Source organism: Aquarana catesbeiana, linkage group LG02 (assembly GCF_042186555.1).
Source record: "Aquarana catesbeiana isolate 2022-GZ linkage group LG02, ASM4218655v1, whole genome shotgun sequence".
Classification (NCBI taxonomy): domain Eukaryota; kingdom Metazoa; phylum Chordata; class Amphibia; order Anura; family Ranidae; genus Aquarana; species Aquarana catesbeiana.
Window position 1 is genome coordinate 394,685,012 of NC_133325.1, and position 17,817 is coordinate 394,702,828.

The 17,817-nt window shown below is 40.9% G+C and overlaps 1 protein-coding gene across 2 annotated transcripts in view; it reads right to left on the reverse strand.

Annotated features, from left to right (window-relative positions):
• The window catches only part of USP32 (ubiquitin specific peptidase 32), a 329,432-nt gene that overhangs the window by 35,221 nt on the left and 276,394 nt on the right, over positions 1-17,817 (reverse strand). For both annotated transcript variants that reach the window (XM_073615247.1, XM_073615245.1), the window contains exons 23-28: positions 16,291-16,465; positions 13,349-13,500; positions 10,654-10,765; positions 7,873-8,087; positions 4,955-5,139; positions 3,715-3,801 (exon numbers count right to left, since the gene is read on the reverse strand). In XM_073615247.1, coding sequence (XP_073471348.1) covers positions 3,715-3,801; positions 4,955-5,139; positions 7,873-8,087; positions 10,654-10,765; positions 13,349-13,500; positions 16,291-16,465 — 926 coding nt within the window. The remainder of the gene's footprint in view (positions 1-3,714; positions 3,802-4,954; positions 5,140-7,872; positions 8,088-10,653; positions 10,766-13,348; positions 13,501-16,290; positions 16,466-17,817) is intronic.

Sequence of the window (17,817 nt, forward strand, 5' to 3'; positions counted from 1 at the left end):
GTTCCTCCAGTATTTTTTGAAAACATACCGCATTCATCTTGCCATCAATTTTTACCAAATTTCCTGTGCCTTTGTAGCTCACACATTCCCAAAACATCAGTGATCCACCTCTGTGTTTCACAGTAGGAATGGTGTACCTTTCATCATAGGCCTTGTTAACTCCCCTCCAAATGTAGCGTTTATGGTTGTGGCTAAAAAGCTCAATTTTGGTCTCATCACTTCAAATGACTTTGTGCCAGAAGGTTTGAGGCTCGTCTCTGTGCTGTTTAGCGTATTGTAACTACGTGTGATACTTTGTAGCATTTGCGCAGTAATGGCTTTCTTCTGGTGACTCGATCATGCAGCCCATCTTTCTTCAAGTGCCTCCTTATTGTGCATCTTGAAACAGCCACACCACGTTTTCAGAGAGTCCTGTATTTCACCTGAAGTTAGTTGTGGGTTTTTCTTTGCATCCCGTACAATTTTCCTGGCAGTTGTGGCTGAAATTTTAGTTGGTCTACCTGACCGTGGTTTGGTTTCAACAGAACCCCTCATTTTCCACTTCTTGATTAGAGTTTGCAGCACTGGATGAAAGATGCAAGGGTCTGTTAGCAGTCCAGAAACTCATTGACCTTTTATACACACACTAATTACAAGCAAACAGATCACAGGTGAGGATGGTTATCTTTAATAGCCATTCAGGCTGGGTTCACACTAGTGCGACAAGCGCTCCGACATTGGGAGCTCCCTGTACTACTTTGGTCCGACTTTGATCCTACTTCAGCCCCCTATCATTGAAGTCGGATCAAAGTCGGATCGCCGTCTCGCATGATCCAACTTTGGCATACGACTTGTGCTCAGATGATCTTGAGGGGGAACTCCACGCCAAATTTCAAATAAAAAACCGGCATGGGTTCCCCCTCCAAGAGCATACCAGGCCCTTGGGTCTGGTATGGATTTTAAGGGGAACCCGCCTACACCAGAAAAAACTGCATGGGGTCCCCCCCAAATCCATACCAGACCCTTATCCGAGCACGCAGCCCGGTCAGTCAGGAATGGGGGTGGGGATGAGCGAGCGCCCCCCCCCCTCCTGAACCGTACCAGACCGCATGCCCTCAACATGGGGGGGTGGGTGCTTTGGGACAGGGGGGGGCGCCCTGTGGCCCCCCCACCCCAAAGCACCTTGTCCCCATGTTGATGAGGACAAGGGCCTCTTTCCGACAACCCTGGACGTTGGTTGTCAGGGTCTGCGGGCGGGAGGCTTGTCGGAATCCGGGAGCCCCCTTTAATAAGGGGGGCCCCCAGATCCCGGCCCCCCACCCTCTGTGAATGAGTATGGGGTACATCGTACCCCTTCCCATTCACCTAGGAAAAAAGTGTCAATAAAAAAAAAACACTAGACAGGTTTTTAAAAGTAATTTATTAGACAGCTCCGGGGGGTCTTCTTCCGACTTCATTTTTCTCCGTGGTCTTTTCCTTCTTCTCCGGTATCTTCTTCCGGGCTCCTCCGCTAACTTCTGCTCTTTTGCCAGCAGTGGCCCGGTCTTCTCTGCCGTCTTCTTCCCTCTTCTCTTCTTCCGATGTTGACACGATGCTCTCTCCCGCTATAATGTGGTGTGCGCGCTGTGCAACGACTTATATAGGCATGGAGCGTGGTCACCGGCTGATGTCACCCGGTGACCCCGCCCCCTTATAACGTTAACACCCATCATGCCATGGGCCGTGACGTCATAAGGGGGGGCGGGGTCACCGGGTGACCACGTCCTATGCCTATATAAGTCGTTGCACAGCACGCACACCGCATTACAGCGGGAGAGAGCGTTGTGTCAACATTGGAAGAGAAGAGGGAAGAAGACGGTGGAGAAGACCGGGCCACCGCTAGCAAAAGAGCGGGCAAAAGAGCAGAAGATAGCGGAGGAGCCAGGCAGAAGATACCGGAGAGCGGGAGAAGAACCAGAGAACGCGAAGAAGAGGCCGGAGTGCGTGGAGAAGAAGGAAGAGACCCCCGAAGTCGGAAGAAGACCCCCCCGAGCTGTCTAATAAATTACTTTAAAAACCTGTCTAGTGTGTTTTTTTGATGACACTTTTTTTCCTAGGTGAATGGGTAGGGGTACGATGTACCCCATACTCATTCACATAGGGTGGGGGCCTGGGATCTGGGGGTCCCCTTATTAAAGGGGGCTCCCGGATTCCGATAAGCCCCTTGCCCACAGACCCCGGCAACTAGCGGCCAGGGTTGTCGGGAAGAAGCCCTTGTCCTCATCAACATGGGGACAAGGTGCTTTGGGGTGGGGGGGGCCACAGGGTACCCCCCTGCCCCATGGCACTCACCCCCCCATGTTGAGGGCATGCAGCCTGGTACGGTTCAGGAGGGGGGGTGCTCGCTCGTCCCCTCCCCTTTTCCTGACCGGCCGGGCTGCATGCTCGGATAAGGGTCTGGTATGGATTTGGGGGGACCCTCACACCGTTTTTTCGGCTTAGGGGGCTCCCCTTAAAATCCATACCAGACTGAAGGGCCTGGTATGCTCTTGGAGGGGGAACTCATGCCGTTTTTTTATTTAAAATTTGGTGTGGAGTTCCCCCTCAAGATTCATACCAAACACAGTGCCTGGTATTGGCGGGGATCCAAGTCAGATCCCCTTTCATTGAAAGTCGGAAGTTGGACGCATGTTGGCTTCTAGTCGCAGGGCAAAGTTGGATCCAAAGTAGGACGGCTGTCGTGTCGCACCAGTGTGAACCCGGCCTCAAACCTCTTTGTGTCAACTTGTGTGCAGGTTATCAGGCCAAAAGCACCAGGTTATGTAAACTTTTGATCAGGGTCATTTGGGTAGTTTCTGTTGCCATTATGATTTAAAAAGAGTAAAACACAGTTGATTGATAATAAATGGCTACAGCCAAACACTAACAATGAGTGAAAGAAATGTTTTTGTGTTGTCATTCATATTCTCTGAAAAATGGCCAAGAAATCATAAATTCTGTCAGGGTATGTAAACTTATGAGCACAACTATAATGTACCCAACTTTCCTACAATGTAATGTACACAACTGCAGTGCTGCAAGCTTTCACTGGTTATAATAGGCATCCAGGAGGCGACGCATCGCTTCTGAGCCACCTGTCAATGGACTATAAAAAGCAATCCTCTGCTTTTCAGAGGGGCAGTAAACAATACCACACATGTAAACAAGCTCTGACAGGCAGCATTGCTCAAATGATCTGTTTGCCTTTGACCAGTCAATTTCCTATCAAATTCATTTCATAAGAAAGCAACCTACACTCACTTATCATTGAACTATCCAAATCATGTTATGTAAACCAAAATATCTGGTGCAACGCAATATCAATTAAAATAGGACCATCTCACAAAAAATCCCCTGCTATGGCTTAGGTGAACAGGAAAAAAAAAAGCTAGAGTGTTTGGGAATAATGATATGCATACATAATAAAAACAACTGCCAGTGATCCCTGGTGACATGACTGCAATATTTTGAACAGACTCCATGACAGTGAAATGACACCTCCAATTATTTTCACGGATTTTGCCAAATATACACTATAAAATTATATTCAAAATGTGCTGCATAAACAGCAGTAGCTGTCATACCACAAGCTCCTCTGATCTGCAACTGAAAAGGACATCTAGTAGCATATTTAAATTTCAGTTAACATCTTCAACATCATTACAATAAAAGCATATTTAGGAACACTTAATGTGAATTTTCAGCTTAATCATTTACCTATACCAAGGGCACTGAGCACATGAATTACCGTCCTTCTGCACCACTCGCAGTGTGAAAGGATATTGGTATCCCATGCTGTCATCACTGAAATTTAGGAGAAAAAAAAGTTTTATGGTTGACGATAACTTATTTTGAAGAATGGCAATTATCTGCAAACAAGTAAGCTGCAGGTATCATAACATTATTAACCAGTTCAGATCCAGAGCATTTTTTTTCTTTGTCGCATGTAAAATCCCAATTTTTGGTAATAAAATTACATAAACCCCCAGAACATAATATATTTTCTGAAAGCAGAGGCCCTGTACAATAAAAAGGTGATAATTGCAAATTTTTGTTTCACGTAATATTTGCGCAACTGTTTATTAAATGCAAATTATCCAGAAAAAATATAATAAAATAAATTTTAGTGCAAAATCTCACCATATTATACCCATTTTTTGGTTAAAATATAAAAGAGGAGGTTGCATCTAGTAAATAGATGCCTAACATTCTTTGTTTTAAAATTGCGAGCACCCGTGATATTGCCAAAAATGATGGTGCTCAAAAATCACCATAGGCGGCACTTTAAAAGCTGTTATAGGTCATCAATTAAGAGTTAACTAGGAGCTCTTGTGCTGTCTCCCCTGCCCTTCACACCATCTAACACAGCACAGATCTGCTTAGTTAGAGGGGTCTCCTGGCTGTACTGGGCAGGAAAGGGTGCATCTGAACCCGGAAGTGACATCACTGCTGGTTTCATTGTTTGCGGATGAGATCAAGGCATGGATTCGCCTCGGTCTCACTGCAGTCCCTCTCACCCCCGCCGGCGGATGTGTTTCCGGATGTCGGTAAACACAGAACAGCTCGGGAACCACAGGAGGAGGGTGGGCCGCCTGCGGGAGGGGGTGAGGGGTCACCGAGTGGCCGGCTCTGAGAAAGCGGTCACTAGCTATGGAGCTGCCGCATCACTTTAACTTAGAAACCATCAGCCTGTGATCAAAGGTTCACTCTTTGGACGTACATAGTATGCCCAAAGAAGAGCGCTGTGCAATCCTTTTGTACAGATCATGTAAGTTTTTAACCGGTTTGTTAATTATTTCTTTTTTTAAATTGCATTTACAATCAGTTTTTTAAAAAAAAGGACAATTTGAACCATTTAGGTAACACGTTTTCATTAGGTTTTCCTATACACAGGTCACTTTATAATGTGTTCTTTGCCCTCTACTATCATCCAAATACTTTCATTACATTTACATACCAGTCTTGTGCATGATTGCTTGCTTCCTGTGGCGGAAGAGGACTTGCAAGTCTGGAGACCTGAATCCACACAGCATCATACAGATCTTTCTTGCGGGTTTGGACAGTGCAAGGAACAATCAATGGCATTCCAAAGAGGCTGGGGCGATTTTTTTGAGATGACAGAAAATAAAGCTCTGTTCTCATCTTGAAAATAGAAAATAGAAAAGAAATTTGCATGAGAACATTATAAATAGGGTTACTAAATTTTAGTCTACTACATAAACAGTCTACTAAATTTTAAACAGTAGAATATGGATAGAAACGGTGTTGGCTTTATATTTCTCCAGTTAAAGAGACTCTCACATCTATCAACTCGAAAGAAACCCTGGGAAGAGGAGACGAGGCCAGGGTCCAAATTTTTACCACTCTAAGGATTAAAAAATAAAAGTGTTCTTGGGAATATTACCTGCTTGAAACATGGGACTATACACGGTAACCCTTGACTTGACACTACTGTATGCCTTTACCGTTCTTGATAGCCTCAGTAATGAATAAAAAATCCTACTAAATTGTATTATTCTCTGTGGTAAAACTAACAAAAATGATTGAAACAGAGAAAAAAAAGTGTTCCTCAATATTTAAAGTGAAACTGAAGTCTTTTTTTATAACAAGCTGCATGTAGGCAGGCTATTATTGCAGAAGAGACATGCAATGTGTCTCCTGCGATAAAATACACCTACCGGTCTGCTTACAGTCTTCTGCAGGATGTAAACTGAGCAGCGTATGTACAGCTCAAGTCACATCACCAGAACGGGTCCCTGTGTACCTGTACATGTGCAGGAGTTGCATCATTCCACATTGGACAGTGGACATGCCCAGAAAACGACACCTGTGGAGAAGGTGCCTGCACCGGAGAGGAGGCAAGTATAATGTACCTTTCGTTCTGCTCCAAGTTATATTTTCTATTTCGATAAAATTTTAAGCCTATAATAGCTGCACAATACATTTTTAACAAAGATGACAAAATAAGCCAAAAAGGAACAACATAAAAACACTAATTTTTAAATATACAACAACATAGGTGACGCATGCTATCGTTTATTTAGAAAACTAAGCTCCAGCTAAGAGTGAAGTCCACAGCTTTGCTGGTGTGAATTCATTTCCATACGCAAAAACATATGATGACAGCAAGACACCATTTGGAAGGATGAACACAAATGCACAGTGACATGAAATAAATATAGGACACTGGAAATTATGGCTTGGGGCACAAAATAACATTTTCCTTAATCTGTGATATCACTAGTACTTGTCAAGGACCCTGTTATCATCTCTGATTGTTGGTACAGTTAGCATTACCATAAAACTAACTATTCACACAGATTTATCGTCCATCTAAGTGCATACTTGTAAAGGGCAACAGAAAAATGTCTAAAAGTGGATCTCTTTCCTAAATGTTAATACAAAGCAATGTTAACCTTCTTGTTTGGAAGTCTAAAGAAATATTAACAGAAAAGTAAAATGCTTGCCCTTCCTGGAGAAAATGCGACTTTGGGCTCCTGTCATTACTAGATGTCACATGTTCTCTGCTGAAGGGGACCTCTCAACCAATATGAATTCTTATTCTCCATTCCAGAGGTTACACAATCTAGCGCGTACCTCTTCACATACGTAAATGTACAAAACACTAAAATTAGTTTATCTCACAAATTATGCAAGCCTCGATTCATCAACTCTAATAAAGACAAATGGGAGACGTAGGTAACGCCATGGCCCTTTACTATTTCACAAAGTACTGACAATATTTCAATCAATAGTCATAACTAAAGCTATAAATACACCTGCACCTGGTGAAATAATTGTGTTTGCAAAGACTCTGCATTGAATATCAATAAAACTAATCCTTGCCAATCACATTTTCTTTTTTAGACTGGAAAATTTAATTCTCCAGGACCCCGATTGGATGAAAGGGAGGGGGAAGGGTATTTTGTCTTATTTGATCTTAAAGGATAAGTTCACCTTTGTACAAAAAATAATAAATGCAACATCTTTTTGCTGGTAAAAAAAATGCGAATTTCTTATTTTTTTGTATTAGAAGACTGTAAAGCATTGCAACAGTGAATAGGAGATCGCTGATGCCATGCAGGTCTCCTGCACACTGTCAGTGTGTCTGCTTACCCGTACATCCTGTACAGGTAAGCGGATACTTGCTGACAGCAAGACTCAATTAACTACCACAGCGCTCCACAATGCCATGGTAGTTCATCGAGAACTACAAGCCAACAGCCGCTAAGGATGTCAGGACCTGTAGTTCATTCATACACAGAGCTGTATGTTAAATGACGCGCCTGTGTGGGCGGTGCCCCTCACGGACCCACTGCTTTCTAAAAAAAAGGACTGCTAGTGCAGGGGACTTCTCACCAATACTGCTGCCACAGGGAGGGAGGACAGCAGGCAGCGGCTGCAGCACTGGGAACATGTTACATGTTCCTCCCTAAAATCGGGTGGAACATGTTCCCAAAGGTGAATTTATCCTTTAAATCTAAACCCAGCTGCAGCTCTAATTTGTGTACCTTGCTGTATGTATGAGAATCTAGCAAAAGTAGGTACAAACTGTTCTAGACACAAAAATTGTGAAACAAAAGTTAGGGCCCCATAGTCAGGATCTTGCAGGTTGATGTTAAGTAGACTAATAATATGTCTACTTAACAGGTTCAAGTGCCGAGTTTATCTGTTTTAGGTAGATCAAATTTTCTAAGATAGAGTCAAATGACTAGCATTTAGGTTGTTTTCTTATCCCCTGCTCCACTGTGGAACTGCTAAATACAATTACAATTCAGTACCTCCTTGTATTTCTTAGCAATCAATTAGCTTCTCCATCTCCTAATGTTAGAGCACATTACAATATGGAAGGGAAACACTGATGTGTTATCTTACCATTTTTCTGTGAATTGCAATAATATAGCCTATGAATGCATCCTCAGGTTGAACTGAGACATGACCGTTCAGTACTCCATTTTCAACAACAGGTTTCTCTGTTCCACATGGCACTACAGTATTTGGCATTCCATTTGGGATTATTGGTGGCCGATTTAGCACTCCATTTGCAATGAGACTATGAGGTCCATTTGATGATGGCTCTGTGCTGATATCTGCAAACCAGGTAAAAACAAACCTAATGTAACCTGCTTACTGTCAAGTCACTATTACATTGAATTACAGGTGAATTTCTTTGCATGAACATTAAGGCTCACATAAGGCTAACTTTGTATACAACAATTAACAGAATTATCAACAAGCAAATAATTCAGATGAAGGGAATTACACATAAAATTTAAAAGCTTGTTTTATCAATTTTTGTTTGCATTACACATACATATCCATTCACACATAAAATATGGCTATAAATCAATAGCCTGCTCTTCTGTCGCTGAGAACATGAGTCCTACAAAATTCAGTAACTCATTAAATCACATAAAAACTTACCTTTCATAGCAGCGCACAACCTTAAAAACAATGGAAGTATTCTGTATGTCCATTGTGCATGTACACATCAATAAAAGATACTAGGACTATAGGCTCAATTCAAAGCCTTAAAGTAACATTAAACCTTTTTTTTTTTTTTTTTTTTATTAAAATAAAAAACATGGTATACTTACCTGCTCTGTGCAATGGTAATGACAGAGCCCAAGCAACTCGGCTGAACCCCCTCATCACAACATTGACAGCAGCGGGAACCAATGGTGAGAGCCACTGCTCTTGTGCACGTCGCTGGATTCGATCAGGCTCAGGTAAGAATAAGGGGGACTGGGGGGGATCCTGCAGCAGAGAAGGTTTTTAACCTTAATGCATAGAATGCATTAGGGTAAAAAAAAAACCTTGAGACTTTAAAACCACTTTAACACCAGCCTAAAGCTGGCCATGCACGGATCGAAATTCATCAAAGACCTGCCAAATTTTGATTAATATATGGCCACTGTCGTTGAACAGAAGTTGATCCACTGATCAACTTCTGTTCAACCACTCTGTTGGATTTTAACCGCTCGATTAGTGCATTCTGACAGCAGGGACATCTCCCCGCAGTCAGAATACAAGAACCCAGCAGGGAGGATTCCTCCATCCACCTCAACTGTGTGGATGTGGGAACCAAGCTGAATGAAAAAAACAGAATAATGTATGGAAAGATTAGGGACACTCCTTTCTGCCATGTGACTATTTCTAATTTCATTAGGCTTAACTGCAATTTAGTCACTTATTTGGAGGATCAGGCTGAACTGTTCAAAACCAATGCACAGAGCAGGTAAGTATAACATGTTTGTTATTTAAAAAAAAAAAAAACAAAAAACAAAACAAAACGAGCCTTTAACCACTTCAGCCCTGGAAGGATTTGCCTCCTTAATGACCGGGCCATTTTTTGCGATATGGCACTGCGTTACTTTAACTGACAATTGCACAGTCTTGCGACGTTGTACCCAGACAAAATTGATGTCCTTTTTTTTCCCACAAATAGAGCTTTCTTTTGGTGGTATTTGATTACCTCTGCGGTATTTATTTTTTGTGCTATAAACAAAGAGCGCCAATTTTGAAAAAAAAAAAAATATATTTTTTTTTTTACTTTTTGCTATAATACATATCCAAAAAAACAAAAATAAAAAAACAAAATGTATTCATCAGTTTAGGCCGATATATATTCTTCTACATATTTTAATCTAAAAAAAAAAAAAAAAAATAGCAATAGGAGTACTGTATATTGATAGGTTTGCACAAAAGTTATTGCGTCTACAAAATAGGGGATAGATTTATATTTTTTAAATTGTTTTTACTACTAATGGCGGTTATCTGCGGTTTGTAGCGGGACTGCAACATTGAGGCGGACAAATCTGACCCCAAATGACACTTTTTGGGGACCAGTGACATTATTACATTGATCAGTGCTAAAAAAATGCACTGATCAATGTAAAAATGTCAATGGCAGGGAAGGGGTTAACACTAGGGGGCGATCGAGTTGTTAAGTTTGTTCCCTAACTGTAGGGGGGATGGGCTACCAGTGACATGACAGTAATCACTGTCCCCGATCACTGGGAACAGTAGATCTCTGACACATCACTAGGCAGAACAGGGAAATGCCTTATTTACATAGGCAGTTCCCCGTTCTGCCAGTGTACAAGGCAATCATGGGTCAGCAGCGGAGATAGAGTCCGCCCGACCCGCGGGCACGCTCCCGCAGCGTGAGCGAGCGCAACAGCGCCTGTGTGAGCCCCTGTACAGCTACAGTAATTTGCGCAGGAGTGCCATACTGTTACCGTATAACAACAGCGGGCGGTCGGGAAGTGGTTAATGTCACTTTAAATATCCAAAAACTGCACTCTATAATGTTCAGATTAGTGTGGGAACCTAAATCACAGTGAAACTGATTAATCTTTGATTCCCTGTCTCCTAACTAGCCAAGGCATTATACAAAACAATGTTGAAAGTCCGACTCTCCTATTCTGGTGCACAGAGGGAACAAAGCTTCCAGAACTCTTTCCCCAAACAGAAGGAAGCAAGGACAACATAGAGACTTTGACTGATTACACATTACTCATCACATAGCTTGCCACCACTTTGGGGTACTGCGTACTGCTCAGATACTGAACTAACTGCAAAGGTTGTGATCATTTTATATTTAACAACAGAAGGTTAAGGTAAGGAGAGAAGGACATTAATTCAATTACTCACCTGGCTCACTTGGGCTAGTGGCTGATGTAGGGGAACCAGGAATTGGAATTTCAAAAGCACATAGAAAACCACTTACTGACAGTCGAACTTTTTGGTTATCCTGAGGAAAGTTCTACAAGAGAAATCAGAACTGTTCTAAGAAAACTGCTACAACAGGCAAAAATGTGAAGTGTTCTAAAAACAAAACTGAAGCTATTACCCCTAATTAGGCTATTACAACCATTACAGGCAAAAAATGAAAATAAGCACTGGACAGCATATTCACTTTTTTCCATCATCTGGTAATGAAAATATTTTGAGTGCCCATACCATTTATGGCAGTTATGTCACCATCTGTGGACCACCTTCAGTCCCTAATATCATGATAAAAAACAGCACCCATAACTCGAGTAGTTAATTCCCTTAAACCATAAAAGCAGCCATCTTGGCCTCGGTTTGGGAAAACCGTTAAAGCGAAACTATACTCGCCTTCACTCTAGTGCTGTGGTGTCTTGCAGCTCTCTCACTGGCAGCTGACATCTTTGGCTGGTCTTCTGTATTTGTTGGCTAGGCCGACAGGACGTCACTCCCGTAAATGCGCAGGAGTTTCATTCATCTCAACAGATGCTAAAATTGTACACCAAGCTTTGCATGTGCAGCTCAGTGTACAGTGCGGACAGGTAAATAAGAAACACAGTATATCTCTTTTGAATTTACAAACCTGCAAGTTTGTCTTTTGTTTTTCAGATTTGCATTTCACTTTAAATCAATAGGCTTAGTCCTGCTTTAAGGCTGAGTTCACACTGGTGCAATCACAGACATAACGTTATTCGCACTACATTGCTGTGCACATCACATGCGATGTCTGTGCGATGCAAATTCGATCATACAAACTGTTGGTTTGGTGCAGGACCCTTTTTTGGTCTACACTGCAATAGGATCACATGGGTGTTGACATCCATGCAATCAGATTCCTGTACCATTTCATAGTCCGCACTGAGATCTGCAAACCGATTTGGGGGGTGTCATTAACTTTACATTGACACCTCCAGCAGTTCCCATGTCAGTGTGAACCAGTGCGCAATACAGGTGCGATGCGGGAACTCGCACAGGAATAGCAGGGTTTCCAGCATCACACCAGTGTGACCCGGAACTAAAACGTCCTTTTTATTTTCTTAGAGTTGTATTCTAATATGAAACCTGACACAATAAACGTGAAAGTAATGGTTTTTATGCCTTTATGGGAATTAACATTAAGGCCCCTTTCATACTTATAACACCTGAAAATAATGCGATTTTGACACGACTTGAAGCAATGCCTGTGTAATCTTGAGGTCCATGGACTTTAAGTCACATCAAAGTCGAACCAAACTAGTGCAGGGACTACTTTGAAGTCGCACAGATATGAATGGTACTCATTGGAAATCATGGGGCACAAGCGTGGTCGCACAAGCGTGAAAAGGGGCCTTAAGTGTAGAATTTGCTTGCTCAGTAACACAAGCATTGGTCTAGTGTCTGAACATTTTGTAAACAAATTGTTGCATTGCCTCTTAATATTTTGGGTTTTCAAGAGGAAAGATGCCTACAAGTTATAGGGCACTTAAATCTGGGTAATTTTTCCTCGGATTACACCAGCAATAAAAGTATATTCAGACATTAGACATTTTGGCTAAAGTATAAGTGACTGCAATGGAATTTCTTTGAGGCTCTGGATACAAGACTTCATAAAATTGTGCTATATGGGGAGAACAAAAAAAAAAAATACTGAATGGAAGTTCTCTGTGTTTTAGGGATATGTAACCCTAATAAACAAAAAGGTCTAACTAGCCGTCAAAATATCAGTTAACATTCTGCCACAAATGGACTGTAGAGAAAAAAAACTGCAACCATTTCTCTACTGTACACTAAAAATACAAGCTGTACTGTCAACAATCCATGCACCTGATTAAATCTGAAGTGCAACAAACTACAAATTAAAATGTTAAAGTCCCCCAACCTAGTATTAATTAAAAAATAAATAAATAAAAAAAAAAAAAGGAGAAAAAGTTCAGAGCCTGCATTCTGCCAGCCAGGGCAACCACAGTATTGATCTCTGTATACAACACTTCCTTCTTGGTTGGCACTTGTGCTGAAGCAGCCTGCACATTAGCCCATGGACAACCTAAAGCTGGCTAAACAGATGAAATACAGCTGGTTCAGCAGGAACCGGATGAATTTCAACCCATTTATGGCCCTTCCCGGAATGTTGAAAAAAATTTTATTCGATCAGCACAAAGAGCCAATTGGCTGCAACACTGATCAGTAAATTCAGACAGCAGGGGACTCCTGCTGTAAACATACAATGACACAGCAGGAAGATTCCAGCATCCCCCTCTAACGTGTGGATGTGGGAATCAGTTCAGTTTTTTTCATTCATCTCCCTGGCTGAACAAAAAAACAGAACAAAGTATGACCAACTTTAGATTTCTATGCAGTTAACCAGCAAAGGTGCACTACTGCAATCATTGAGGTGACAGAGAAAATATTTAAAGGGCAATTTATTTTTTCAAATTAACTCAAGGGTTAGCAGGAGAACATACAGGGCCTTAACTGTCATTTTATTCACAATTTCAGTTTCATTGCGTTTGCGTTTTTGTTACCACATGAGTGAAGCTATAAATGTTAAGCCTTCTTTGGTACACATGTACATGGCATAAACCTAGCTATCAACTTTTACCTTAATATTGGATCCATGTACTTCTGCCAAAAGAATTTGTTCTGGTGTCAAGCTACAGAGTTCACTAAGTTGTTTCTTCAGGCCCGTGTACTTTTCATCCATGTTGAGCCTTAACCCGTACCGAATAGGAGTGGTGTCATCTAATTTAATTACTTAAAAATAAAAAAAATAAAAAAAATTGAGCAATGTTAGCTTTAGTTCCAAATGCAAAATAATCACACAATTAACTAAATGTGTTTATTTACTGAATAATAAAAATGAAGGAAATAAAACAACCACAAAATCAATACTAACACTCAACCACTGACCTAATATTACACAGTGAAAAATGCAAACAAGGCTAATATGTCCAATACCCATCCAGTTGATCATCATTAGGTCCCACAAGGCTTACACTTTTAAATAATTTTAGGCCAATGTAGGTTCAAAAAGAATCCCAATGACGTAAACACAACATGCCCTAATATTTCGCAGACGGCAGCAGATTTATTATTTATCTTTAAAATTGTACCAGTAAATGACAGAATAAGATTGGCACCTCCGTGGTTTAGTATGTACAACCCCAAATCTCAAAAAAGTTGAGATGCTGTATAAAATCAGAATGCGATGACTTGAAAATCTCATGAAGCCATATTTTATTCACAATAGAAAATAAAAAACATATCAAATGTTTAAAATGAAAAAAAATTACTATTTTAAGAAGATAAATAAATGTATGTTTACCACGGTGTAGCATCCACTCTTCTTTTAACAATCTGTAAACGTCTGGGAACTGACTGAGATTTTGGGCAAGGAATGTTATCCCATTCTTGCCTGATATAGGATTCTAACTGGTTAACAGTCCTGGGTCTTTTGTCATATTTTTGGTTTCAAGATGCGCAAAATATTTTCAAATGGTGAAAGGTCTGGACTGCAGGCAGGTCAGTTAAGAACCTGGACTCTTCTACTACAAAGCCATGCTCTTTTCATAGATGCAGTAGGTGTTTAGCATTGTCCTGCTGAAATATGCAAATCCTTCCCTAAAAAAGATGTCTTGTAGATGGGATATATGCTGCGCTAAAACCTGGATATATCTTGTAGAATTGATGATGCCTTTGAAGATGTGCAAGCTGCCCATACTTTATGCAGTAATGCACCCCCATAGCATCAGAGATGCAGGCTTTTGAACTGAGTGCTGATAACAAGCCAGAAGGTTCCTCTCCTCTATAGTCTGGAGGGGGTGGCACCCATGATTGCCAAAAAAAAATGTCAAATTTTGATTCGTCTGAATACAGAACCCTTTTTCACTTTTAAATGAGCCTTGGCCTAGAGAAGACGGCAGCATTTCTAAATCAAGTTCAGATATAGCTTCTTTGTTTGATAGAGCTTTAATTTGCATTTTTGGATAGCATGGCGATATGTGTTCAGACAGTGGTTTTTGGAAGTATTCCCGAGCCCCTGCAGTAATGTCCATCACAGAATCATGCCTGTTTTTAATGCAGTACCATCTGAGAACCCGAAGATCACGGGCATACTATATTGCGTTTTGGCCCTGTCCCTTGTGCATAGATTTCTCCAGATTCTCTGAAGCTTTCGATATTATGTTCTGTAGATGATGATATATTAAATGCCGGTTCACACCAGTGCAATGCGGGAACCAGTGTGTTGCCAGTGCCAGGCCTACATCGCACAGAACTCGCAGGCAGTTCACACTGCCCTATGAGAACCACTGTACGTGTCAATAGAAAGTTAATGACACCCCCAGATCGATCCGCATATTGCAGTGGAAACTGTGAATTCCGACAGGAATCGGATTGTGAACACCCATTCGATCCGATTCTGGTGTGGACAAAAAAGAGTCCTGCATGATTTTGGTCCGTATGCGTTGCAAATTCAGCCATACAATCTGTATGGCTGAATTTGCACCGCACAGACATCGCATGTGATCTGCACAGCAGTACAGTGCGAATCACATGTGATGTCTGACATCGCACAAGTGTGAACCGGCACTTAGGCTCCATTCACACTAGCGCGTTTTTTGATGCATTTTGCATGGGAATTTTTTAACATGGGTTCCTATGGAACACGTTCACATCAATGCCTTTTTGTATCTCTGCATTTTTGGAAAGGGTCAGGGCCTTTTTTTCATGCAAAATGCAGCGTTTTGCATGTAATACAATTCAATGGACCAGCATCAAAAACGCATGTGCACTGTTTTTGCAGCGTTTTTACAGCGTTTTTGGTGCGTTTTTGATGCGTTTTTGCCGTTTTTTTTTTTTTTTTAATTTTTTTTTAGACTGTAAAAAAAACTGTAAAAAAAAAACAAAAAAAAAAACCGCAAAACGCGGCAAAAACGCCGCAAAACACTGTAAAAACGCTACAAAAACGCTGCTCAAAAACGTGGCAAGCATCAAAAAAAAAACTCCAAAAACGCTCAAAAGCAACATGCATAGGTGTGAATCCAGCCTCAGATGTTTTTTTTTTTTTATACCCAATCAAATTACGCACCTGTTGCCAATAACCTAATTAGCTGCAAAATGTTCTTCTAGCTCTTCCTTGTTAGTACCACTTACCACTTTGTTGCCCTGTCCCAACTTTTTTGAGACGTGTTGCTGCCATCAATTTCAAAATTATCTTATTTTTTTCTTAAAATGGCACATTTTCTCAGTTTAAACATTTGCTGTGTTTTCTATTTTCTTTTGTTAATAAAATATGGGTTTAAAGATTTTTTTCAAATCATTGCATTCTGTTTTATATAGATTTTACACAACATTTTTTTTTAATAAAGTAGCACGAATCTGAATCCGACAACCGTAATTAAAGTTAGGTCAAATGCAGTTATATGTCTTCTACAGTGTTCTCTCCCCATTTTAGTACCTGCATAATTTCCACAAAGATTTTTTATAGCCTAACAAATACAACTAGGTACTGGTTAAAAAAATAGGATATGCATTTTCACAAACCTGTGATTTCAAGATGCATGTAGCTGTCCATAGGAAGAGGCAATGAAAGGAAGTTGAACGGATCAAATCGGACACTCACATGTCCACAGGTCTTGCATTTGACTTGAGATCTTAGCTGTCCATGAAACAAGTCAACAACTATAGACCGGTTTCTCCTCAAGTGATTGTCCCAAGCCTGAATAGCACATGAAATTATGGATTAAATGTACTAGTAAAGATTTAAAATTAATGCAGTGTCTTTGTGGGATACAAGAATATGCTAACGCACTGGCAATCAGGAAACCTGTTTTACTTCATCAGACATATAGCATAAGCCTACTCCTTTACAGACTGCACTATGAAAAAAGAAATAATAAAAAAAAAAAATCACTATGAAAAAGGGTTTTAAAAAAAGAAGCTATATTTCTTCCAATAAATTGGCCTTACAAAGAATGCTTTTGAAGTGCTTCAAGACATGCTACCGGCTATGCAGAAACCATACAAAACTAGCAAAACAAGCAACAAACAAAAAATCTGAATGCTCAAGCATTTAGCTGGAAAGAAAAACTGAAAAACAAATCATTTTCAAACTTAAATGATAACAGGGAGCCATGACTGTACAGCACCATATATTCAGAAAGACAGAACGGGTTTAAATTATTCTTAAGATACCTAGAAGTGCCATCTTAACTAGTCCCCAAAAGGAAAGCAAGCAGCAAAGGGCACAATACCGCTACATACGCTGCCCAGTCCAGGCCAGCAACAGCAACTGTCAGTCTCTCAGAGTTTAACAGGCTCCCGGCAGCGGGGCTGGATAGTGCGCCTGTGCTCTCCAGCCACAACTTAATGCTGGAGTCTCATGCACCGGGGCTTTATAATAATGCTTTATCACCATATGTGCTCTTATGGGATAGATCTCCTGTATTAGTGACTGCAGTCAATGGGATGGGAAGCGAGTAAAATTCACCCCGATGGGGAAAAGACAGAAATAAAAAGTGATGGCGGTTCTAACACTTCCCCCTCGAACCAAACTTGGGGTATGTAATAAGTTTTAAGTATTTACACTGTGACTAACTGCTACCGTCAGTTTTTTACATGGATACATACTGTTGTCTGCAGTGATTATCCATACGGGAAGATACGAAACATGGCACAAAACTATCATCATACTGAATTCACAGTGTAGTTTCAAATAACAAAGCCTGAAATAAATGAATCGGCATACACCACAGAAAAGATAATTTTATAGAGCGCATACACTGGTATTTATAGTGCTCGACTACTAAAAAGCGAAGGAGCAATGACAGACTACAGCAATTACCTAAAAATAAATGTTCCTTAATCTCACTGCCTGGAACTGCAAGAGAGGTCTGTGACTGGTTACCAACAGGCTGCAGAACTTTCTTGTTCTTTACAATAAAGTGATTGTAAAGGGAGTTTTTTTCAAAATAACAAGCATGTTATATTTACCTGCTCTGTGTAATGTAAAGTTTTGCATGAAGCAGGCCGAATCCTCCTCTTCTGGGGTGCCCTGCCAGCGCTCCTGAC